The 22,421-nt window shown below is 32.6% G+C and overlaps 1 protein-coding gene across 1 annotated transcript in view; it reads left to right on the top strand.

Annotated features, from left to right (window-relative positions):
* Positions 1–2,559: 2,559 nt before the first annotated feature.
* LOC129230115 (HORMA domain-containing protein 1-like) overlaps positions 2,560–22,421 on the top strand; it is a 46,221-nt gene continuing 26,359 nt past the window's right edge. The window contains exons 1-7 of the mRNA XM_054864520.1: positions 2,560–2,592; positions 3,223–3,364; positions 12,485–12,585; positions 15,544–15,564; positions 19,947–19,973; positions 20,057–20,118; positions 21,537–21,688. Of these exons, the coding sequence (XP_054720495.1) occupies positions 2,560–2,592; positions 3,223–3,364; positions 12,485–12,585; positions 15,544–15,564; positions 19,947–19,973; positions 20,057–20,118; positions 21,537–21,688 (538 nt within the window). The remainder of the gene's footprint in view (positions 2,593–3,222; positions 3,365–12,484; positions 12,586–15,543; positions 15,565–19,946; positions 19,974–20,056; positions 20,119–21,536; positions 21,689–22,421) is intronic.

Below are 22,421 nucleotides of genomic sequence, written 5' to 3'. Positions count from 1 at the left end.
GAGCGCAAGTTTTATGAATAATATATATTTTAGAATTATTTTTTGCATTTCCTTTTGGAATTCAATATTTTCTTAATAACTGCAATTCGCAACTCCTGAGCTCGAATGCGCTACCTAGCGGTGATTAACAATACTAGCGAAGAAGGTAAAACATTCCGTTCCACGTGTTTACTTTGGGGATAAATTACAGGTTTCAGACAGTTTGTGGTGTAATGTAATTTCAGAGGAATAGAAGACAAAGTTTCCTATAAACACAATGAAAAATTACTGTCATTCATGGAGCTTCAAAGCAAGTTATAAATCGCGGCATTTGTTTTACCTTTTTCATCCGACATTAGACTATGGCTGCAGCGCCCCCTATAGTTTATTGGAGTTGCGAATTAGTGCATGAACAGTGCAAACAATTTTAGGAGGTACAAAATTTTTAACTTCGTTTCAGTAGAAAGAACATGAAATACCATTCGCAACTCCAGAACTCGAATACGTTACCTTGCGGTGATTAACAATACCACCGAAAAAGGTAAAACATTCCATTCCACGTGTTTCCTTTGGAGTAAATTACAGGCTTCAGACAGTTTGCGGTGTAATGTAATTTCAGATGAATAGAAAAGAAAGCTTCCCACAGACATGATGAAAAATTGCTGTCATTCACTAAGCGTCAAAGCAAGTTAAGTTACGACGTTTGTTTGTTTTACCTTTTGCATCCGCCATTAGACAGTGCCTGCAGCGCACCCTATAGTTTATTGGAGTTGCGAATCATACGTTAATGCTTAAAAATCCCTGTCTTTTTATTTCCGCGTAATAAAAACTCTTTTGATAACGCACTATTACACAATATCGGTTTCATAAAGAACAATAATAAACAGCCTAAGAAAAAAAAATAAATGTAAAAAAATAAAAGAAGCAACCAACAGTGGAAAAAAAGCAAAGGCCACCATTCGCAACTCCAACGAACTATAGGGGGCACTGAAGTCACTGTCTAATGGCGGAATTGAAAACTACAACAAACGCACATGGTAACGAAGAAAATGCTAAAAGTGTTGTGATTTTTGTTCGTACGTGTGATTTTTTCGCTTTATTCTTTTTAAATTAATTTTCAAAGTCTTGTGGATATTCTGGCCCACGTAGAAAGAAATGAGAATTCAAGAAGCATTACTAAACGTCAAACATTAATGCAAAGTACGTAGTTCATAGTTCTAAGCAGCCATTTTCACGATGTCGAATTCGATATTTATCAATTCTTGATAAAACTAAATAATAATTGTGGCCTGACAAGAATAACAATTAATGCTAGAAAATTTAATATGACATTACAAATTATTACCAAAAGAAGATGATACTTCTTTGCTTTGCTTTGGCTAGCACTTGTTTTCCATTTGTAGCTGAGTTATTTCTCTTGAATTCCCGAATCGAATAATTTAAAAATTTTCTGTTTCGATTTTTCTAATTTCTGAGTTACGATTTAATTGTGTCATGTTTTGCAAATCATCAACAAAATTCTCACGGATATATGGTGGTAGTTTTCTTTTCAGTTGATTGACCATTATTTCCTTTCACTTATCGAATTCTGTAATCTTTACTACCATTTTATTCCACTCATGATAAAAATTAAAAATGGTTTAAGTAAAAACGCGAAATCTCGCCAAGGCTACTTTGCTCGCACAATACCAAAACTATATAACCCTAAACAAATTTGGCGATACCTTTCAGCTGAGAATAAAAGGAATAAAGTAAATTCTTTCTCGGTTATTCATTTTGTTCTACGATAATATATTCAAGAAAATATTTTGCATACTGTCCATTCCAACTAAATGCTGCTGTAAAATATGGTAAGTTTAATTAATTTAAGATTAAAAAAACCCCCATATTCTTACAAATTCATACAAAACAATAAAAAATTTTACCTGGTATAACGTTATCCAATTTTGTTAATCCAGAGTTTTCTTGTTTACGCTTCCACCATTTAATACTTTTTTGAAAGAAATAAGGAAAACTAACATTATTTTGAGAAGCTCGAGAATACTACTAAGGGACGAATTAATTTCTGTTGTTGAAGGCGTTCTTAGACATGTTGAATGCGTTACTCAGAACAAACTGACCGCGTTTACGTCAACAGACACACGTGATGCGCAACGTGGCAATGTTTTAGGTGCAGACGCAGTTTTATAAATCACCGCAAGGTAGCGTATTCGAGCGCTGGAGTTCCGAATTTCATTTTGTTATGCTTCAGAAATAATCGTCTGCAGAACAAAAAATAAAAAAGACAATATCGTGTTGCCTTGCTTTGAATAATGCACGCATTTAGAATGTTTATATTTATATGTTTCTCTCTCTTTTTTTTTTTTTCAAACAATTTAAAACAATTTAGAAGAAATTTCATTCCAGAGGAATTTTATTTTTTTCTACAAAAATAAAAGAGTAATTCAACTAATGCATTCACCTAACGCAATTAATCAAAATCAAAATCAATTTTTGGCAGCAACTATGAAAACAAACGATTTTTTCGCTTGAGCTGTAAAAACTGTGGAATAGTTTGTTTTCAAACTTTGTTGGTTCATCATGGCTTGTACTAAAGATGAAATTATGTGTGATGTAAATATTTTCAGATTTAATAACAGTTCTTTATTCTCACATTATTTCTTCAGTTATTACGGCTTTTCGGCAATATTAAAAAAGGAATGGATAGTTAAAACTTTTTTAAATTATGTTTCAATGGAACATATTATATTATTATGTAGAAGAATAGAATGCTTTTACTTCCATAAACAATGTCATGAAATTAACTTAAGAACGCAATTAATGTCTTATCATAAAAATATTCTTACATTATATTCGCTAAATTTTAATTTATTATTATGGTTCTGTTAATTTTTATATGAAACTTTTTTTACCCAACGAGTTTAATTTTGGATCAATTTTTTTAGAGAAAAGATAAATATATCTCTTAATACATAGATGTTAGAAATACAAATATGCAACCCTCTTATACTCATAATTCTACTAAAGTTATTACATTTTCCCTTCATTAATATTCCATATTCATGTATAGTTGAAACTTTTTCTTGATATTCTGTTCCCTGTGTTGGATTTGAATTATTTAAATATTGATTATAAATTTTATTTAAAGTAAATAGACTTAAGAGTTTCCGAAAAATAACTTTCGAAATTTTTTTGAAACTATAAGCAATGATAAAACTTTTGGCGTTATTTCTTTACTTTTAGTGGAGCACGATCTTTCCTGACTTCTCGACAATTGAAGGTTCTAAACTATTCATTAAAAAAATTGTGGCTGTGTCATTATCAGCCATCACGTACTATAGAGGCGTATTCCCCGAAAGAGCTTATGGTGAAAGAAAAATAGGAGGTACAGGTTTTATTTACTTTTATTTTTCTGTTATTCTATTCAGTTTTAAAAATTGTATAATTCAAGCTTAAAAAATGTCAGGATGTTTTCACATGATAAAAATTACCTTTCAAATGATTTATTTGTTTTAGTGAAACATAGCTGTTATGGTATTCCGAAAAATATATCCCATTAACGTTCATATGTAAATTTATTAAAAAGTATCCACATTGTTCGTGAAACTATTTGAAACTCCAGCGCTCGAATACGCTACTTTGCGGTGATTTATAAAATTAAAGAAAAGGGTAAAACATTGCGATCCACGTGTGTCTGTTGGTAAACATAGGCAGTTTTTTACGAATATTTATTAACGCATTCGAGGTGTCTTAGATTGCTTTCAGCAACAGAAATTGTTTCGTCTCGTAATGGTATTCTCGAGGTGAATAATGTTAGTTTTCATTATTTCCCTCTAAAAAGTGAGTTGACTGTCGTAAATGGCGAAAGCGAAAACACAAGAAAACTCTGTATTATAACAAACTTCGCATTTGCATAAAGTTAAAAACAAATATATTCGTCAGTTCGAAGTTGTTTTTTTTTTTTTTTTTTTTTTGAAGAGGATAACGTTATACCAGGTAAAGTTTTTTATTGTTTTGTGTTAATTTATAAAAATATGTTTTTGAGCAATCACGATTGCTTATTGTTTTCATTTGACTGTCCTTGACGTTACGCTGATTTTATTCTCTCCCCCCCCCCTCCCGCCTCCCCTTGCAGCACTCCCGCCCAGGCGTTGCTCCTGTGATCCCGAGCTCTGTCCCCGGGCTTTTTCTGGTCGGTGGCATCTATGTCCGCACACACGCACGCTCATACACATACGCCTACGTGCTACACACAAGTTTACACACACACAACTATACACATGTAACCGCCCAGGAGGAGGGGCTGGCTTTGGGTAACAGGAGCCGTAGAAACAATAACTTCAATGTGTAGGGTGCTGTCGCAACTTGTGATTGCGAAACACATAATTTGATTTCAAAATTTCAGAATTCAAATTAATTTACTTTTTTTCTTAAGCTCGAAAGAAGGATTTTATAACAACGTTAGCAGAATAATTCAAGCTTCCATCTCCGCCTAGTTCAAAGATAATTAATTTAACTAACCATATTTTACAGCAGCATTTAGTAGGAATGAGCAGTATTCAAAATATTTTCGTAGAACGAAATGAAAAATGTTTAACCGAGAAAGAACGTTTAGAATTTGCAGGGGTAATTTCCTTCAGTCAAAAGTACCACTTTTAGTCATTGAAATTGATAGAATGAGCAAAAAGAAACATGGACCCAGAAAATACTTTCATTTTCCCAACCGTTATTTTTTGATTAATTTTTTTAAATTTCCGATTTTTCAAACAAGGCGTGGTCTTGATGACGTCACAAATGATGCATTTTGACGCATCTTTCTACCACGTTTCCACGTTATGATAATCAACAAGCGAATCAAATATTGCGCTCCACGTTTACTATCAACCATATCGTTGCCAATACACGTGAGTAAAGATGCGAATTAAATATTTTGTTCTGTGAATGACAACACTGAATGGCATTTCATCATTTGTGATGTCATCGGCAAGATTCGTAAACAATGAAAGCTCACCGATTCAAGTAATTTTTTAAAAATATTAAACTTAAATAAATTATTTAAAAACGGTCAGATCCTATGCTTTTAAGCATGCTTTTTCAAAAAAAAAAAAAAACTTTTAAAATTTTGGAAACGGCCCTATTTTTATCGCCAAAATAATCCGCCAACTTTACTTTATTGCTTACATTCTCAGCTGAAGAGTTTCGCCAAATTTGTTTAGGATTATAGCTTTAGTATTGTGCGAGCAAAGAACCATTGGCGAGATTTCGCATGTCAGTTAAACCATTTTTATTTTTTATCATGAGTGGAATAAAATGGTAGAAAGATTACAGAATTCGATAAGTTAAAAGAAATAATGGTAGATCAATTGAAAAGAAAACTACCAACATATATCCGTGAGAAACATACGAAACAGAAAATTTTTAATTAACCGATTCGGCAATTTGAGAAAAATAACTCAGCTACAAATGCAGAACAATTAGCGCGCCAGCCAACCATCATTACGAATGACATTACGAATTATTATCATAAGAAGTATCATCTTCTTATGATAATAATTCGTAATGTCATATAATTAAATTATCTAGCATTAATTGTTATTCTTGTCAGGCCACAATGGGGTTGTTTCCTTCAGTCAAAAGTAGTACTTCCTGTCACTGAAATGGATAGAATGAGTAAAAAAAAAAAAAAAAAAAAACATAGACCCAGAAAATACTTTCATTTTTCCAACAATTTTTTTTAAATTGTTTTTTTTTAATTTCCGATTTTTCGAACAAGGCGTGGTCTTGATGACGTCAGAAATGATGCTCTTTGACGCATTTTTCTATCGCGTTTCCACGTTATGATAATCAAGAAGCGAATTAAAATTGCGCTTTACGTTTGCTACTAACCATATCGTTGCAAATACGCGTGAGTAAAGATGCGAATTAAATATTTTGTTCTGTGAATGGCAACACTGAATGGCATTTCAGCATTTGTGACGTCATCGGCAGAAGCATAAAGAATGAAAGCCCACCGATTTAAGTAATTTTTTAAAAATATTAAACAAGCAAATTATTTAAAAAATGGTCAGATCCTATGTTTTTAAGCATGCTCTTTCAGAAAACAATACTTTTAAAATTTTGGAAACGACCCCATTATTATTTCGTTTTATCAAGAATTGATAAATATCGAATTCAACATCGTGGAAATGGCTGCTTAGAACTACAAACTACGTAATTTGCATTAATTTTTGACGTTTAGTAATGCTTCTTGAATTCTCATTTCTTTCTACGTGGGCCAGATTTTGTTTTCTTTTTTTTTTTCGTTCTTGTATGAAAGTGTTACCTACTAGAAGTAACGAGAAATAATAGCCCAGCTAAGTTCCGATTATTTTACCCATAAATTAAAAAAATACATAAAATGCCTTGTTCATATAAATTAAAAAAAAAGGGAAAAAACTTTTATTATTTAAAAATCGAGGCCAATTTAATATCAAGGTAGTAATATTGTTACTTGGCTATTTTAATGATTAGTGGGCATATAATATTAAGCTCTCTTAATTAAAGTACGGCTTAATTAGTAGTTTCAAATGTATGTTAAAAAATAGTATTTAGTAAATTTGAGAGTACACTGGCAATTTATAATTTTGGTAAAATGTCAATTATTGGTGTATTTCTCCTCCATCATTCATTTTCACCTCAGAAATAATGACATTGATAAGGTCTGTCACGGAGGTGAGATTCACCGAGGTGAGGACTTTTCCATTAATATAGGCTTAATAGATAGTGTCTTCCCTATCTTCTCTCTTAAATAGACATATTATTGGGGCCACATGTGAACAAAAACGACATTTTTCTATATTTTTCATTATTGATTTGAGATAAAAAAGAAAAAGGTGCTAAATATGATAAATCAAACATTTGCTAATATTTTCATGCAGTTATCCCCCTTCTACAAGAGTAAATTCCAACCTAAAAATTAATTATAAAATATGTTACATTTTGTTCACATCTGCCCCGGTGGGGGGGCGGTTGTAAACACACCTGGGGCACAAGTGAACAGATATATAAATGGTATAAAATGCACCTAAGCATATCTTTAAGTACTCTTTATTACACATTAATAAACACAATGAAAGTATAAATATTGAGTACATAATAAATTAACTTGATTCAACGAACATTATAGCCTTCAAGTTTTACAGAAAAAGAAACTGAAGAAGCAGCTCGATATGTGCTACCTAAAATTGTAGGTGGGGGTAATTTTAGCAGAATATCATCAGTGTTTACCATCGATGTATCATCTGTTTCTGGAAATACAAAGGTTTCTTTCTTCTGCTTCCTCATCAATTTAACATTTGCTTCATCACTCTCCATTTTCTCGATACGGCCAACATAGTGAATTTTTGTCTTTTTTGTAGTGAATTCTAAGAGGACAAAGTCATTCACAGCTAAATTTTCTGGTGCAAGGTTGACTTCAGCACAAATTTCTTGATGGCTACTCTCTTCAAAGCTAATGTCGGACTCGGAGTCACTGACTACAACCTTTGACTGCTCCTTTTTCAACAGTTCAGCAAGTTCTAACTTTCTTTTCTTTGCAACACTTTTTCACATTTTATCTTCATTTTCTCTGCCTTTTCTTCCATAGCTTTGACAACAATGTCTTTTTCGGGGGGTGTCTGTGAAAATTCTTGATTTTCTTTTTTGACGCTGCTTAGTTTTCCCTAGAGTGGAATCGTGAAATTCTATTCTAGGCAATGGTCTCACGCATTCTGGGGTAGGACTTGAATGTGCATTGAAGCTGGTGGAGGCATCCTCAGGATTAACTAGCATTAAGCTTGTTATTTGAATTGGGATGAAATCAGCGTCAGTAAAAGCAAGCCGAGATAACGGCCAAATTCCTGGTTTAGAAAAACCCCGATTTAATATTTTTGGATGTAAAGGCTCCTGTGAAAGCTGGTGAAGAACACTGACCAATTTCATATATAGTTATTCTTTTTCCTGGGTGTAATGTCAACCAGTCATTGAAAGAAGTTTTCAGTGCAGATTTAAAGAGGCCATAAACACCTACATCCAAAGGCTGTAAGCGATGTGAACAATGAGGAGAGAATGTAAGGAGTACTATTCCATTCTCACGACAAAATAATATTACATCCAAACTGATACGACTTTCATGATTATCAAGTAGAAGCAAAACAGGATTTGTTGCGGTACAGCGGGAGTACTTTTGGAAGTGTTTTACAACTTCAGGAAGATATCTGCTGTCATCCATCCAGTTTTGGATACTAACCCTAAGCTTTCTGATGGTGCTCCATTTAAGAAATATCTTTGTATCTTTTTCTTGGGAATACAAAAACAGGAGGTACAGTGTTTCCCATTGCATTAACTATACCACAAAATGATACAAGTTCACCTCTCTCGCCTGAAACATTTTGTCCAACTTGTTTCTCTCCACAAACCGCGATCACTTTTGGAGCCTCCAACACAGTCGCGATACAGCTGATACTAACTTCAATTATTAAAATTTTTAATTATTCAATGTTTCTTAATTAGCCTAATCAAATAAAAAAATTAAACAATTTTTGAAATTGAAATAACTAAAAAAAAAAAAAACAGTATGGGGCACATGTAAACAGTTCACACCTGCCCCTACATAGTGTGTTCACATGTGCCCCATATAACAACTTAAGCCTAATCTGATAAAAAGCAATATTTCCTTCAAATTTTTTTAAAAAAATAGAGTACAAAAACTTATTTTACAAATCCCACTTCAAAATGAATAAAATTCAAATCACAATAAAGATAGCGTTGAATGTGTTTTTACTCTGAGAACTGGAACATGAAAGTTTATTGGCACCTTCCAAAACAGAAGTTATTATGATAACTAAAAAACAAAATGGTTGAGATCTTTGAAATTTCAGGCAGCATACAGTACTACTGCTGTCATCTACATGATTTTTTTCCAGATTTTTTCCCTCATGTTATCTGGGTAAAATATGGTTTGTTCACATGTGTCCCATGTTTACATGTGCCCCCCTCTCCCCTACATTTTTCAGGGATTTTTTTTTCTTCGTTGCTACAATCTGTACATGTTAAGCGTACGAAAACATGTTCATTCCTTTTCTTACATTAATTTACATCCCTTAAATTCAAGTTCACAGAGGTGAGGACTTTTCCATTAATATAGGCTTAATAGATACATTTTTTCAGGGATTTTCTTTCTTTGTTGCTATAATCCGCACATGTTGAGCATATGGAAATATGTTCACTCCTTTTTTTTACATTAATTTACATCCTTTAAATTCAAGTTCACGTAGGAAGAAGTCTAATAACCATAGTAAGTTTTTGAAGCAAAATCTATCTTTTTGTTTTTCGACAAAAATCTCACAACTTCAACTATGACTGAAAATAAACAAGGGGGCTCCCTTGTATCTTGGAAAATAAAATTTGATGTCATTACTGCCACGTGTTAATGAGGAATGGCATTTTGTGTTTAGGTAACGGAGGTGAGAATTTATTGTGTGACATGACTCTTAGTTCTAAAATGAACTAAAACACAATATTCAAAAATTAAAGTTACTTAAACAATTAGTATTTGAGACACTTGTGAAAGGAATGATAAATAAATAAGTATAATATGCATTTAATTAAACTAGTTATTAAACAACATAAATAGTTACACTGTGTGACATGTCATGGAGGTGAGAATTCACATGTTGTGAACCAAAAATATACTAAAATAAAAATTATTATTAAAAAACTGTTGGCAGATTTAAATAGACATATTTTTGATGAAATTAAAAACCATTGTTAAATGAATTGTTCCTTAAAGTTTTTATTGTAAAAGGCGTGTGACAGAAAAATTACACTTTTTGAAGAATGATCCTTACACGCTTTTATACACGCATACACACACGCCTACGTGCATACACACAGGTCTATGCACACACACAAACCTACACATGCACGCACACGCGCCAACACACACACGTAACCGCCAAGGAGGAGGGGCGGTTTTCAGCGGAAACCAAATAAGCAAGCTTGTACAATAAAGCTAAAGTATAATGGATGACGAAAATACAAAAAAATAAAATCGAAAAAAACTGCAGTTACTGCCTTTTACCTGCCCATGGCAGTACAATGTCTTTGTTCTGTGTTTGACAAAGTCTTTATTCCATGCTAACTTGCAATTCGAGAAAGGGCAGGCTTGGGGGCACAGGAGCCGTTTCTAGAAACTAACTCCAATGAGTAGGGTTCTGTCGCAATTCGTGATTGCGAAAAACATAATTTGAATTCAAAATTTCAGAATTTAATTTTTTTGTTTGTTTAAAACGTTTTTAAAAACGTGCTTACCTTTTTTTTTTTTTTTTTTTTTTGACTGCCAACAGAAGATACTCAAGGATTTTAGTTGCATTAATGGAGGGTTGCGTTTCATTTCATCGGGACTTTAGATTTGCCGTTAACGTTATTTTTTGATGCTATTCTTCTAAATCTGAGGGGGTTAAAAAAATGTTGATGTTACTTGGAAATTGTTCCTCATTCTGAAAAAGTTGTTCGGAGCTAGTTTTCCTATTTAGATAGATATTTTTAAAGTTGATGTTATTTAAAAACTTTTTACCCTTATTCCGGCGGGGATTTTCGGGGAGTAATATCCACATTTTAATGGGGATTTTTAGGAACTGCGGTCATCATTTTGACGAGAAATTTTACAGTATTTTTTTTCTATTATTTAAGCCTAATTGTTGAACACGCGTCACATGACATTCTTTTATTTTCGAGGTAAACCGTGCAAAGCCTAATAGTATAGGTAAATGTTGTGAAAATATTATTTCTATTGCATGTGGTCTGCTTAAGATTTGGAAAGGTACCAAGTGGTTTCTCAGTAGCGAAAAGGTTGTTGAGACGTCACAAAACGCTGCATTTGCATATGTCGGGGATTATTGGTCGTACTAATGCTTTTTTTTATTTTTTTATTTTTTTAAGTGTGTGTTCGAATTGTTTTTTCATGCTTCTGATTTCCCTAAATGCAATGTAAGGGGGTTGAAGTTCATACAAAAAGTTAGATTCATTCTGTACTTTTTCCACTTTTTTTTTTCACGTCAAACAACTCTGCGTCTTATCTTGACCATTTTTGCAACGGGAAGTAAGTATCTAGTACTAATAGTTGCGAAAATAGCTATCTTGCTGGCTGAATGGAGACACGCTGTATATTACAATACAGTCACAGCAATAATATTTTTCCGGGTTAAGCAATCAGGAGCGGATACAGGGGAAGTCAGGGGCGTCAGAAATATTATCCGTCCACATTGTGCGCGAACTAGAGGTGCGACATCGATAGCAAAACATCGATATTTCAATCCATCAATGTAAGAAATGAAAACATCGATGGCATTGATACATTGACGAAAAAGCATCGATGTTTAAAACATCGATTTTTCTATCAATATATAACATACACTTTTGAAATACAGTAGACCATCATTTTACGCGGGGGTTACGTTCCTTGGAAATGTCGCGTAAATCAAAACCGCGTAAATTAAGACTCAATATTAGTGTTAAAATAGTGGTTAGGTTCCGTAAATAAAAAAAAAAAACTTCATTCGAGAGATGACTAATTGGAAAAAGTTTAATGTGTACTTAAATCGATTTCCACCGCACAACATATATAAAGAAAACACAAATTAATTTAGTGTTTATGAAAAATTGTTAGCTATGATAGTCTTTTAGCAGTCAAGAATTTTTCTCTGTGGTTCTTTGCAGAGCGTTAACGCATCCATGATCATTTCCATGATAGAATCTTCCTTCACTAACAAATCAGAAAGATCATTTTCTGATTTGTTAGTGAACAAATCAGATGTCAATGAATGGCTCAAAATTTTTAATGTTGGTTCTGTGTCATCGATGTCGGTATCCTCGTTGCTTTTGTCCTCCTTTGTCACTCCTAAAAGCTCTTCTTCCAGTGAGTTCTGAACTGTGTGAGTTTAATAACTTTATTTCTGGAAAGAGCTCTGGAATCGATCGCATAAAATGTCTCCAGTGGCCCGCGCTCCATTATTAGCACGCGAAAATGCAGTTTATTACGTGTAATCTGCAATCTTTAGGAGTTTGGATTTTGAAAGAGAGGAAAATGTTATCTGTTTGCATTGCCGCATACGCGTAAAACCGAAACTCATCCAAGTAAAATAAAATAAAGATGTCAAATCTTAAACCGTGTAAAATAAACCTGCGTAAAACGAGGGTCCACTGTAAATGCAAAAATATTGTGCAACAAATTTGTATGACAAAGCAACTGCTTATTTTAATTTGTTGTGAGCTATAGCTTTGGACCTATTTCAGCGTTTTCTTGAAATTTTCAACCTTGGTTGTGAGATTGAGCCTGATTGTACAACTTTATATTAATATTTTGCTTGCATAATAAGTAAATTTCCATTTTATGAGGAATTGGGGGAAAATAGTTATAAAATTTATGATAAAGATAATAATTGAAAAAAAGAAATTATAACAATTATAAGGTGTTGAATATTTTCAGGAATAAAAGTTAAGGTACTGACGGAGGATAGTGGATTGGAATCGGTCAGTTCTTTCATCGAATTAATAAGAAGCTGCTACGATGCCGTGGATAAAAAATATGTAAGTAAAATTTCAAATTGTCAACTTAGCAGCTGAACTAGCTTCTAAGTTATATTGTGAAACGAGCAATACCCGCACGGCGATACCCGTGATGAGAATTCAAAAGAAATCCCTTGAATACATGAAAATCCCGCTTCCCCTTTCTAATGTAAAATAATCATTTTCTTAAATTAAAATGCTTACACATCCTTAAAAAATTCTTTGCAATTTAAAATATTTCGCCAAATAAATAAAAAGACATTAAATTACATTAACAGTTTTAAAATGTAAAATAATTCACCAACTCTACTGTTTATCGCTTAACTCGGCTAGAGTCCACACTACTGTTGCCCAGTCAATTAGCGAGCGAAACGAACTCTGATCAATTAGCATTCTGATCTTTTTAACAAAAACTTTTGAAAGAAAATCCCGCACTCGCCCCTCATCCAGCAGAAAAATAACGTCGTAATTAAAAAACATTGTTCATCTAGAACAGAGGGAAATCCCGCTCACCCGTCCCCCACCTGAAAAAGAATTTAACTCAAATACGCAACGCCATTTATATAAAACTAGCAGTACCCGCACGGCGATGTCCGTGCTAAGAATTTAAACAAGGTCCATTGAATTAAAAAAATAAACGTCCCCCCCCCCCCTTCTGATGTGAAATGATCATTTTTCTTTAACTGAAATGCGTACATACCTTTTAATTTGTTTGTACTTAATAACATGAAATATTTTACTTGCAAGTATTAAAATCATTTTTTCTCGCATTATGTTCACTTGTGTGTTCTATAGTGTTAAACTTTTATCAGTGGGACCTTTTTTCTCACATACTAATGCATCACATAAAAGCGTCACTTTAGTTGAACTAAAAAAATACCTTATGAACCTTTCTTAAGGCAATTTTCCGAATCATCAGACAAAATTTGCCTTCTATGGCAGTTTTTGGGAGGTCATAGAGACCTTACTTGACCTCTTTTCGGGTACCTCTGAATATAGCTTCTAAAACTATTGTTATGTTTAGAAGTTTCAACAGTACTAGTGCTTTAAACCTGAAGTAAAACTTTGATTTCCTGCTGACGCAAATATGAAGCTTTTAATTAAAAGACAAGCGTTTTGGGTTTTTGTATCTTCAGATGCTTACTTTTTATCAGTGTGTGTGCTTCATTGATTATTATTTTGTATAATTTAAATTTTGATAGATAAGTATGAAGGCTGGCTCCAGAGGTCAGAGTATTTTGAGTCGTTCAGACTTCAGAAAATATATATTTCCAAAGCGTTCTCTGAGCAAACTATTCAGCAGAACACATACAAAAAATGTTCGTAAACTTGTTATTGTTTGTATGTCTCTGGGTCACGGTTTTCTTTTTTTATTTGCTTATTTATTTTTTATTCATTGAATAAGATACAGTATATAAAAGTTACTAACGCTATCTGAAGCATGTTATTGTAAAGTTGATCATTAAAATGGTGAAATGCAAATTATTAAAGCATTTAAAACTGAACATAAGGAGAAAAAGAAGAAAGAAAGAAGCTAATCGCGATACGTTAAAAATGTACTGAAAAACATAAGGATTTGAATGTTAAATACTTTCATCCTATATACAGGGCATCTGCTACATTTCGAATTTTGAAATCCATGACTTTCCCTGACTTTCCATAATTCACGGGATGAAATTTTTCCAGATAACAACATTAATTTTTCACAAGAATATCTTAATTAGTATTTTGTAAAAATTAAATTGCAACCATCTGATCTATGGTTTGGACATATGCATCATAAAAATTAAAATTAAAGTTAAAATGTAATTAGTTCCCAGCTACTATTATGACTAAAAGACAATTTATGCAACAGTAACTAGTGATACACATGAAATAATTACAGAGTTTTAGTTTAATTATTTTCCTACCAAGGACTAATAATTTATAAATCTAAAATTTTTGAAAATATTTTTTGGATTCCAATAAGTCACACAAAAGTTTTCTATAGGTAAGAGTTTACGTGCAAACAAATTTATTATTTTTTCTCCAAAAAATCTGATAAGATACGCAATTATTTTTCAATTGCTAAATATACTGAAAAAACGTTTTAATTGCAAACTGATTTTTCAAAATAAAAGAAGCTTCAAACATAGAGCAATAATATAAATCTCCTGGTAAACAGCCGAACCTTTTTGCTTAAAGTTGTCAGTTTTCATGATTTTTGAGCATTTTTTGCTAAAAATTATGATTTTCCATGACCATTTTCATTCACAGTCAAAGTATATGACTTTGCATGACTTTCCAAGTGCGCGGACACCCTGTATATAACACAAAATATAATTGTAAACAAGTGTGATGTTTTAATAATTTTAAATACGATCAAGAAAAGAGTCGACTGCTTTTTAAATCTAATTAGAGTTTCAGAAAATGTTTTAAAACTATCATACGCGATATAAAATGTTCAAAACCACAATAACTACTTGTATTTTTGCTACAAAGCAATCGCTACAACATTGCAACTAAAACAAATTGCAAAGTCAACAAAGATCAACGAATATAGAGATACGAATTACGATGTCAAAATAAACGCGGGTATTTTACACACATTACAGATGATAAGAAAAGCTACATTTTAAGGAAAAGGGAATGAATAAATATAACTAGTACTTACCTTTAACTTGAATAATTGTTTAGCTGTTCAGCTTCAGTCAACAAAGAATCAACTAACATGACAGTCGATATGTTGAATTCCTTAGTTTCTCTTTGAAATTTCCCGTATGAAAAGTAACACTATTTGCGCATCATTTTGCGCAATCTAAAACAGTTTTGTAGTTTTTCTGTTATTTAGCAAAACAGTATTACACTGTTGGAAAAAACAGTATATTACTGTAAACACAACAAATTTTTTTGCAGTGTACATATACTTATCTATTTATTTTACTGCTGACTATTATGATTAAAATGTCCTAGAATAACAAAGTTCTTTTTTAATTTCAGCTTCAGCAGATGAAGATTGGGGTAAGAATCTCGAATTAAAAAATTTTTTTCACTTTTGTAAATTATGCAAATGATGTTGATAAATTTTAATATTTAACAAAGCTTGATTTTTAAAAAATCTAACCCCTTAATTAATAAGGGATTATTTGCAACTAAAAATAACACTGAAAATGCGACCTTTACTGGAATATATTTAAGAAAATAATTAGTCTATAATTGGTTAATCAATCGATTTCCGAGAAATCATGAGCAGCCACGATGGAGGAAGGAAATCTATTTGTTCAGAATACTTTGTAACGTATATCATAAAAGAGAAACAGGACAGTGGTTAAATGTAGATAAAATTTTTAAGATGAGTAAATACGACGTTTAGCATCTTAACTATTCGTTGATTGTAATAACTAGAGCCTGGATTATGTTCTACAGCATAGGTGCATATGCAACAGCATATTTTTGCTTCTTTTGACGTTAATGCACATAACTGAAAAAAAAAAAAAAAAAAAAAAAAAAACCTTAATTTGAATTTTGATTTCTTGAATTCAAATTATTTTTTTCGCAATCACGAGTGTGTGTGTGTATGTAGGCATGTGTGTTTATGTGTGTGTGGGGGGGTATGTGTGTTTGTGTGTAGGGGTATGTGTATGTGTGTGTAGGCATGTGTGTTTGTGTCTGCGTGCAGGTATGAGTGTGTGGGTAGTTGTGTGTATGAGTGTTTGTGTGTGGTGTGGAAAGTATATGTGTGTGTAGGCATATGTGTTTGTGTCTGTGTGCAGGCATGAGTGTGATGAGTGTGTGGGTAGTTGTGTGTAGGCATGAGTGTGATGAGTGTGTGGGTAGTTGTGTGTAGGTGTGTGTGTGTATGTGTAGGTGTCTGTATGTATGCGTGTGCGTGTATGTATGTGTTTGAGTGTGTGTATGTGTTTGTGTGTGTGTATGTGTTTGTGTGTATGTGTTTGTGTGTGTATGTGTTTGTGTGTGTATGTGTTTGTGTGTTTATGTGTGTATGTGTTTGTGTGTGTATGTGTTTGTGTGTGTAGGTGTATGTATTTATGCGTGTGTGTGTGTGTGTTTAGGTGCGTGTATGTATGCGTGTAAGTGTAGGATATGGATGCAACCTCGAGACGGCTTTCGCCATAGGAGCAGCATCGTGAGGCGACCGGTAGACGGTGATGCTGCAGAGGGTGCTGGCGGGGAAAACAAAATGATAGCACATGAAAACAGTCAAGTGAGAACAATAAGCAATCGTGATTGCTCAAAAAAAAAGGCAAAGATTTAAAAACAACTGCATATTACTACGTTACTTATTAACCTTTCGATTTTTTTTTCATAAGAGAAAGATTACTAAAAACAATTTTATTCTTCAGAGAGAACAAAAAATCCGGCGACCTGTGGGTTTTTCTCAAGTCGCTAGAATTTTATAGATTTTATTTATGCGTATACTATTTTTTTGTGCAAATTATCGCCAAAAATATTGAAAACAATGCAAGTACATCGTGTTTTTATTCAGGTGTGAAAACTCCTACTTGAGTGAATAAAAATTTTTTAGAGCATACTTTTTGAATTTTTAGTGTATATCCTGATGATATTATCGTGCGTATAATCCGGGGTCCAGTTATAGCTCATAATTAATATGCTTTTAAATTAACTTGAAGGGTTACTTAGTTAAGCTACTTTAACTAAAAATCTTGCTCCTGTTCCGGAAAAAATACAATTTCACCCATTCGTAATATTAAAAAAAAAAAAAAAAAATGTAATTATCATTTTCAGAAAGTAGGGGAATGTGGGGAAAAGTGAAATGGTGAAATATTTACTCCACGTTCAGTGCCACTTACCTAGTAATATTTTAACTATGTAGTAACAAATGTAGTTTATTCCAGCTAAGAAAAAATTATCTCTGATCAAAGCATATGATAATACAATCAATTTTCAAAAATGGATACTCAAATTGTAATATTTTGTTGTAAGTCAAAATTATTTTGATATTATCAAATTATAAAGTTCTTGTTATTAACATTTTAAATGTTGATTGGGACCTTTTAATACTCGGTGCAGTATCTATTTAGTTAATATTTAGTTATTTGTATTTTTAATATTTTTCGCAATTAGTCAAATGCATGCGGGGCAAAGTGAAATATAGTTCATTTTGTTTCTGTTCAAAACATTTACAGAATCACTTGCGTAATCATTTATTAACTAGTTTATTTACATTCTTTCATTTAATAATTCACTTATTAATTCATTCTTTCACTTATTTTCTTATTCATTCACCATTTTATTCACTCATTTATTTTTCCTCGTGTACTAATTAATAAATTAATTTATTTATTAGTTTATTGTTTCACTAACTTTTACCCGCGGCTTCGCTCACGTTGATGTAGATTTTTTTTTTCAATCGATTCAGGTTAATGGTCAACACAGGCAGAGATCAAATAGTTACCAAAAAATGGTTTGTCCCCAGTTTCGCCGACATTTCAAATTGCTTCCCCCCTTTAATATATGATTAAAACTGAAAATGAAGGGGGAGGGGGAATGAAATGTCGGCGAAACTCTTGAGACATCCAAAAAATCACACAATATAAATCAGGAAAACGCATAGGAGTAGTAAAGAAGTTAGTTTGGGTAATTCTCAAAAATTCCAATTCAAGTGAAGTGAACAACTCTTAAATAAAGTCAAACATTACCCTTATAATTCCGATCCCGTCAAATGATGTTCAGCGCTATGCCGGCTATCTAAATTATTTTATTGCTTCTTTTCGGAGAGATCGTCCCAAAATAGGGATAGCAATCACTACAAATCCTGATTCTAATAATGTCCCTTTGGAGTGAGAACATCAAGCATTTGAAATCCCCATCAGAAGGAAATCAACTGTTTCTAAATAACGTCAACGGTCCTGATTAAAATACCAAAAAGTTCAGTGCAAAAATACCATTAAAATCAGAGTAAGAACAACAATTTTTTTTCTTTTTAAGTTCCCATTTAAATGAGGACATTAATACAAAAAACTTCACATTTCGGAAAGAGGAATATTCTCCATTAAAATAGTGATAATCAGCGTTTTCACAAACGATCGACCTCCCCTGATGATCTCCGTCATGATTAATTCCAAAATCTTCATCAGTACAAGTTTGATAGCATAAAAAAAAAGGAAAAAAAAAAACGAAAGAAAGAAAAAAGAACAATATTCTCCATTGCCACCATTAAAATAGGGACAATAATTACACTAAATTCTAATTAGCATCATTAATCCTTAAAAATACCCACACAAAAAAATAAAAAATAAAAATTTCATAAAAGTTAAAAATAATTCGCCAATGTGCTAACGTAGTCGTCTGGTGAGACTGGAGATTAAAAAAAGGATTTGGTGGATTAATTTACATTTCAGTAGTATTTTTAATGTTATTTGAGCACGTTTTTTTTTTACTAATTTGGCGGATTAGTTTTAACTTCAATACCTTATATTATTTAATGATCTTTTTACCAAACTTAATTTGGCGGTATTTTCACATTTTAATGCAACTTTTGTAATGGCTGTAGCGTCAAGATTTTTGAACACTCGTCCCGACCACGTTATCATAACTCTGCCTATCAAATAAGTTTTTAAAATGGCATTTTATGTAATTTCATTTTCTATTTTTGCAATTAAAAGCAGCGTTAAAATAATAAATCCAAATACATTATCTATCGTAACTCGTAGCTTCTTCAACTCAAAAATCTCAAGAACGCAAAATAAACGCTAATAATATTTTCTTTTGTTGCCAATTATAAAAATTTAGAAAATTGAACTTACTTAAAAGAGGTAAAATTAAACTGGAGTTCCCACAATAAGTCTAAGAATCAAGATAAACCTGGTTTTAAAAAAAAATACTTTTTTCTAGGTAAAAGGTACCTTATGTTCTATTCTGCACCCCTGACAATATCTATAAATAATTTCATGATGATCGGTTGAGTAGTTAAGGCGTGAAAGAATTACAAACAAACAAAGTCACTTTCGCACAAAAATATTAGTAAGGTTAACTTTTCATCTATTAAATTATCCTTTTATTTGCTCATTATTTTGTTCAAAAATATTTTTCACAATCGAATAAAAAATATTTCATTTTTCACTTTACCCCATGGCAAAAAAAAAAAAAAAAAAAAAGGGAAAACATTCCACTTTTTTATGTAAAAGCTCAATTTTAATGCCAAAAATAAAAAAATAATGTTTCAAGGCAAGTTTTATCATTAAACACAATGCTCTTTCTTTATATACTGTAATTTTCAAAACAAGTTTCCAATTTGTTCATTTTGAAAAAGCTCAGCCATCATAATTATTTCCCTTTGCCCCACATTCCCCTACATGTATTTGGAAGTTGAACTATTTTTACAAATTGAGGCTTCAAATACTGAAATAGTTCTTTTACAGATTTGCCGTGACCCAAAAAATAAAAACGTAAGTAAAACTGATGATTCACTTTAACTGTTCATTTTTGTTGCTATTTTCATTACTTTGATGAATTTTCAACAATACTTTAGGAAGTAATTGAATCCTACTGTTTGACGTTTCGATATTCGGATAAAGAAAATTCTATCACTTGGTAAGTACTTTCTTAATGTGAAATGTTTTTGAAAACAACTTAGCTCTGATTAAAAACAAATTAAGGTTGGTGTTTTTGGTTTCTTTATTACTAATAATAAAGCGGAAAGTCTCTCTGTCTGGATGTCGGTACGATGTCTGTGACGCGCATAGCGCCTAGACTGTTCGGCCGATTTTCATAAAATTTGGCACAAAGTTGGTTTGTAGCATGGGGATGTGCACCTCGAAGCGATTTTCCGAAAATTCGATTTATTCTTTTTCTATTTCAATTTTAATAACATTTTCTGGAGCAAAATTATCTTAAGATGGACGAGTGAATTACGAAATTATCATGACGTGGAATGGGAGAGCGAATGAACATAGCCAATTGGCGAGAAATTCGTCATCCATTATTTGTAAATATACAAGCGAACCGAATGACCTTTTAATTTTCAACTACGGGCAAAGCCGTGTGGGTACCACTAGTATTAAATAAATTTGTTAATGTTTAATTAAGAGACTTCAATTAATACTTTAAGAAGGCCTTCGTAAAAGGCTTTGCACTTCTTAAACGATAAATTGAATACGAAATGAATTTCTCAACTTATAATCAGATTTTCACAAAGTAGAAAAACTTCAGTAAATGCACAAAATGGTCATTTTGATGAAGGAAAAAACGTTTTTTTTTTTAAAAGGACAAAACCTTTACATTATATGAGGCAGTGAGAAGCAAAGGGATGTAAGTAGACATTTTCAAGTTTTGAGTAAAACGCGTATAAAGATTACGTCCTAGGTAAGCTTTCATTATTTTTTTTTCTAAATCATACTGTACAGCAGCACCTATCAGGGCTACTAGTATTATCTCTTGCCCCAAGACAGAGGAGGAGTTCACCTACCATTTTCACTGGTTATCTCCAAATTTTTAATTTTTCTACTTACGTCCCTTTGCTTCTCACTACCTCATATCAATTATGTACACATTCTGAAAAGTTTTTAGAATCAGACAATTTAAGGTTTTTTAAGAAGACTCGAAAGGAAAAAAACGGTCTGTAAATAACTTATGCAAGAAAAAGATAGCCTTCTAAGAGATGCGAAAAAATTTGTCTTCTACAAAAAAAGAGGGGGGGGGGGGGGAATTCAAAAAAATAAATAAATAAATAAATAAATAAATAAAATAAACAAATAATATTAATAATGTTGCTCACACTAAAATAATTCTGCTTGTGAAAAAAAAAATAAAATCGGATGGTGTTTTTCTCAATGCAATATTAGCCAGCTAGCAAAGGATCGGAACGTCATAAGAGGTAATCTAAGTAATCGTGATTGCAAACTTAATTATTCAATTCCAGTAAAATAATAAATACTTATTTTGGTCTGTAACAAATAGCACATAAAGCTTAGCAATTAGCCACCATGTTATTTCTTCACATGTATTTTCAGCAACAAGAAAAAGGTTTCATCACTGACTTCAGACGATCCTACAGTTCAGGCCACTCTTATGATGCTGAAGCATATACATTCCGTCAATGAGATTCTGGAAGATTTACCTAAAAATTCATTTCTGACAGTCAAGCTTCTTTATTATGACGATGGTGAGCTTCTTTATCTTTATAAAGCTGAAAGTCTCTCTGTCCGGAGGATGTCTGGATGTCTGTAGGATGTCTGTGACGCGCATAGAGCCTAGACCGTTCGGCCGATTTTCATGAAATTTGGCACAAAGTTAGTTTGTAGCATGGGGGTGTGCACCTCGAAGCGATTTCTCGAAAATTCGATTTTGTTTTTTCTATTCCAATCTTAGGAAAAAAATATCATAAGATGGACGAGTAAATTACGTAATTATCATAACGTGGAACCGTAACATGGGCACAAGCCAATTGGCGAGATACGAAATTATCATAAACAAAGAGGGTTGCTGTCAGGCGCCAACATTTGCCACTTTCAGGAATTACTCATTGGAATGGCGATTCTTATCAGGAATCTGATCTGACCATCCCTTCGCCAAGCCCCGGTATTGCCAAATGTCACGTTGCTTTGTTTACTTCCACTATCAGTTCCCGCTGAATTCAATGCACTACTAAAAATATTGGTATTACGTTTAGTGTGTGATGAACTTTCAAGTCAATCAGAAAAGTTAAAGAAAATACATTCTTAATATAGTACAGTCTCGAGAACTCTGCACTGGACAACCTGAACAAATCCGAAAAACTCGGCCACATTCTGGTGGGACAAAAAAATCCGTCGCGAAAAACTGTCGCGCATTCCCGATAACTTCGCCACATTTCTCTCCACAATAAGGCCGAGTTTTCGGGACTTTGTTGTATGAGA

This window comes from Uloborus diversus, chromosome 9 (assembly GCF_026930045.1).
Source record: "Uloborus diversus isolate 005 chromosome 9, Udiv.v.3.1, whole genome shotgun sequence".
NCBI classification, from domain to species: Eukaryota; Metazoa; Arthropoda; class Arachnida; order Araneae; family Uloboridae; genus Uloborus; species Uloborus diversus.
Note: the sequence above shows the minus strand (reverse complement) of the source record. Positions and strands in the feature narration are given on the sequence as shown.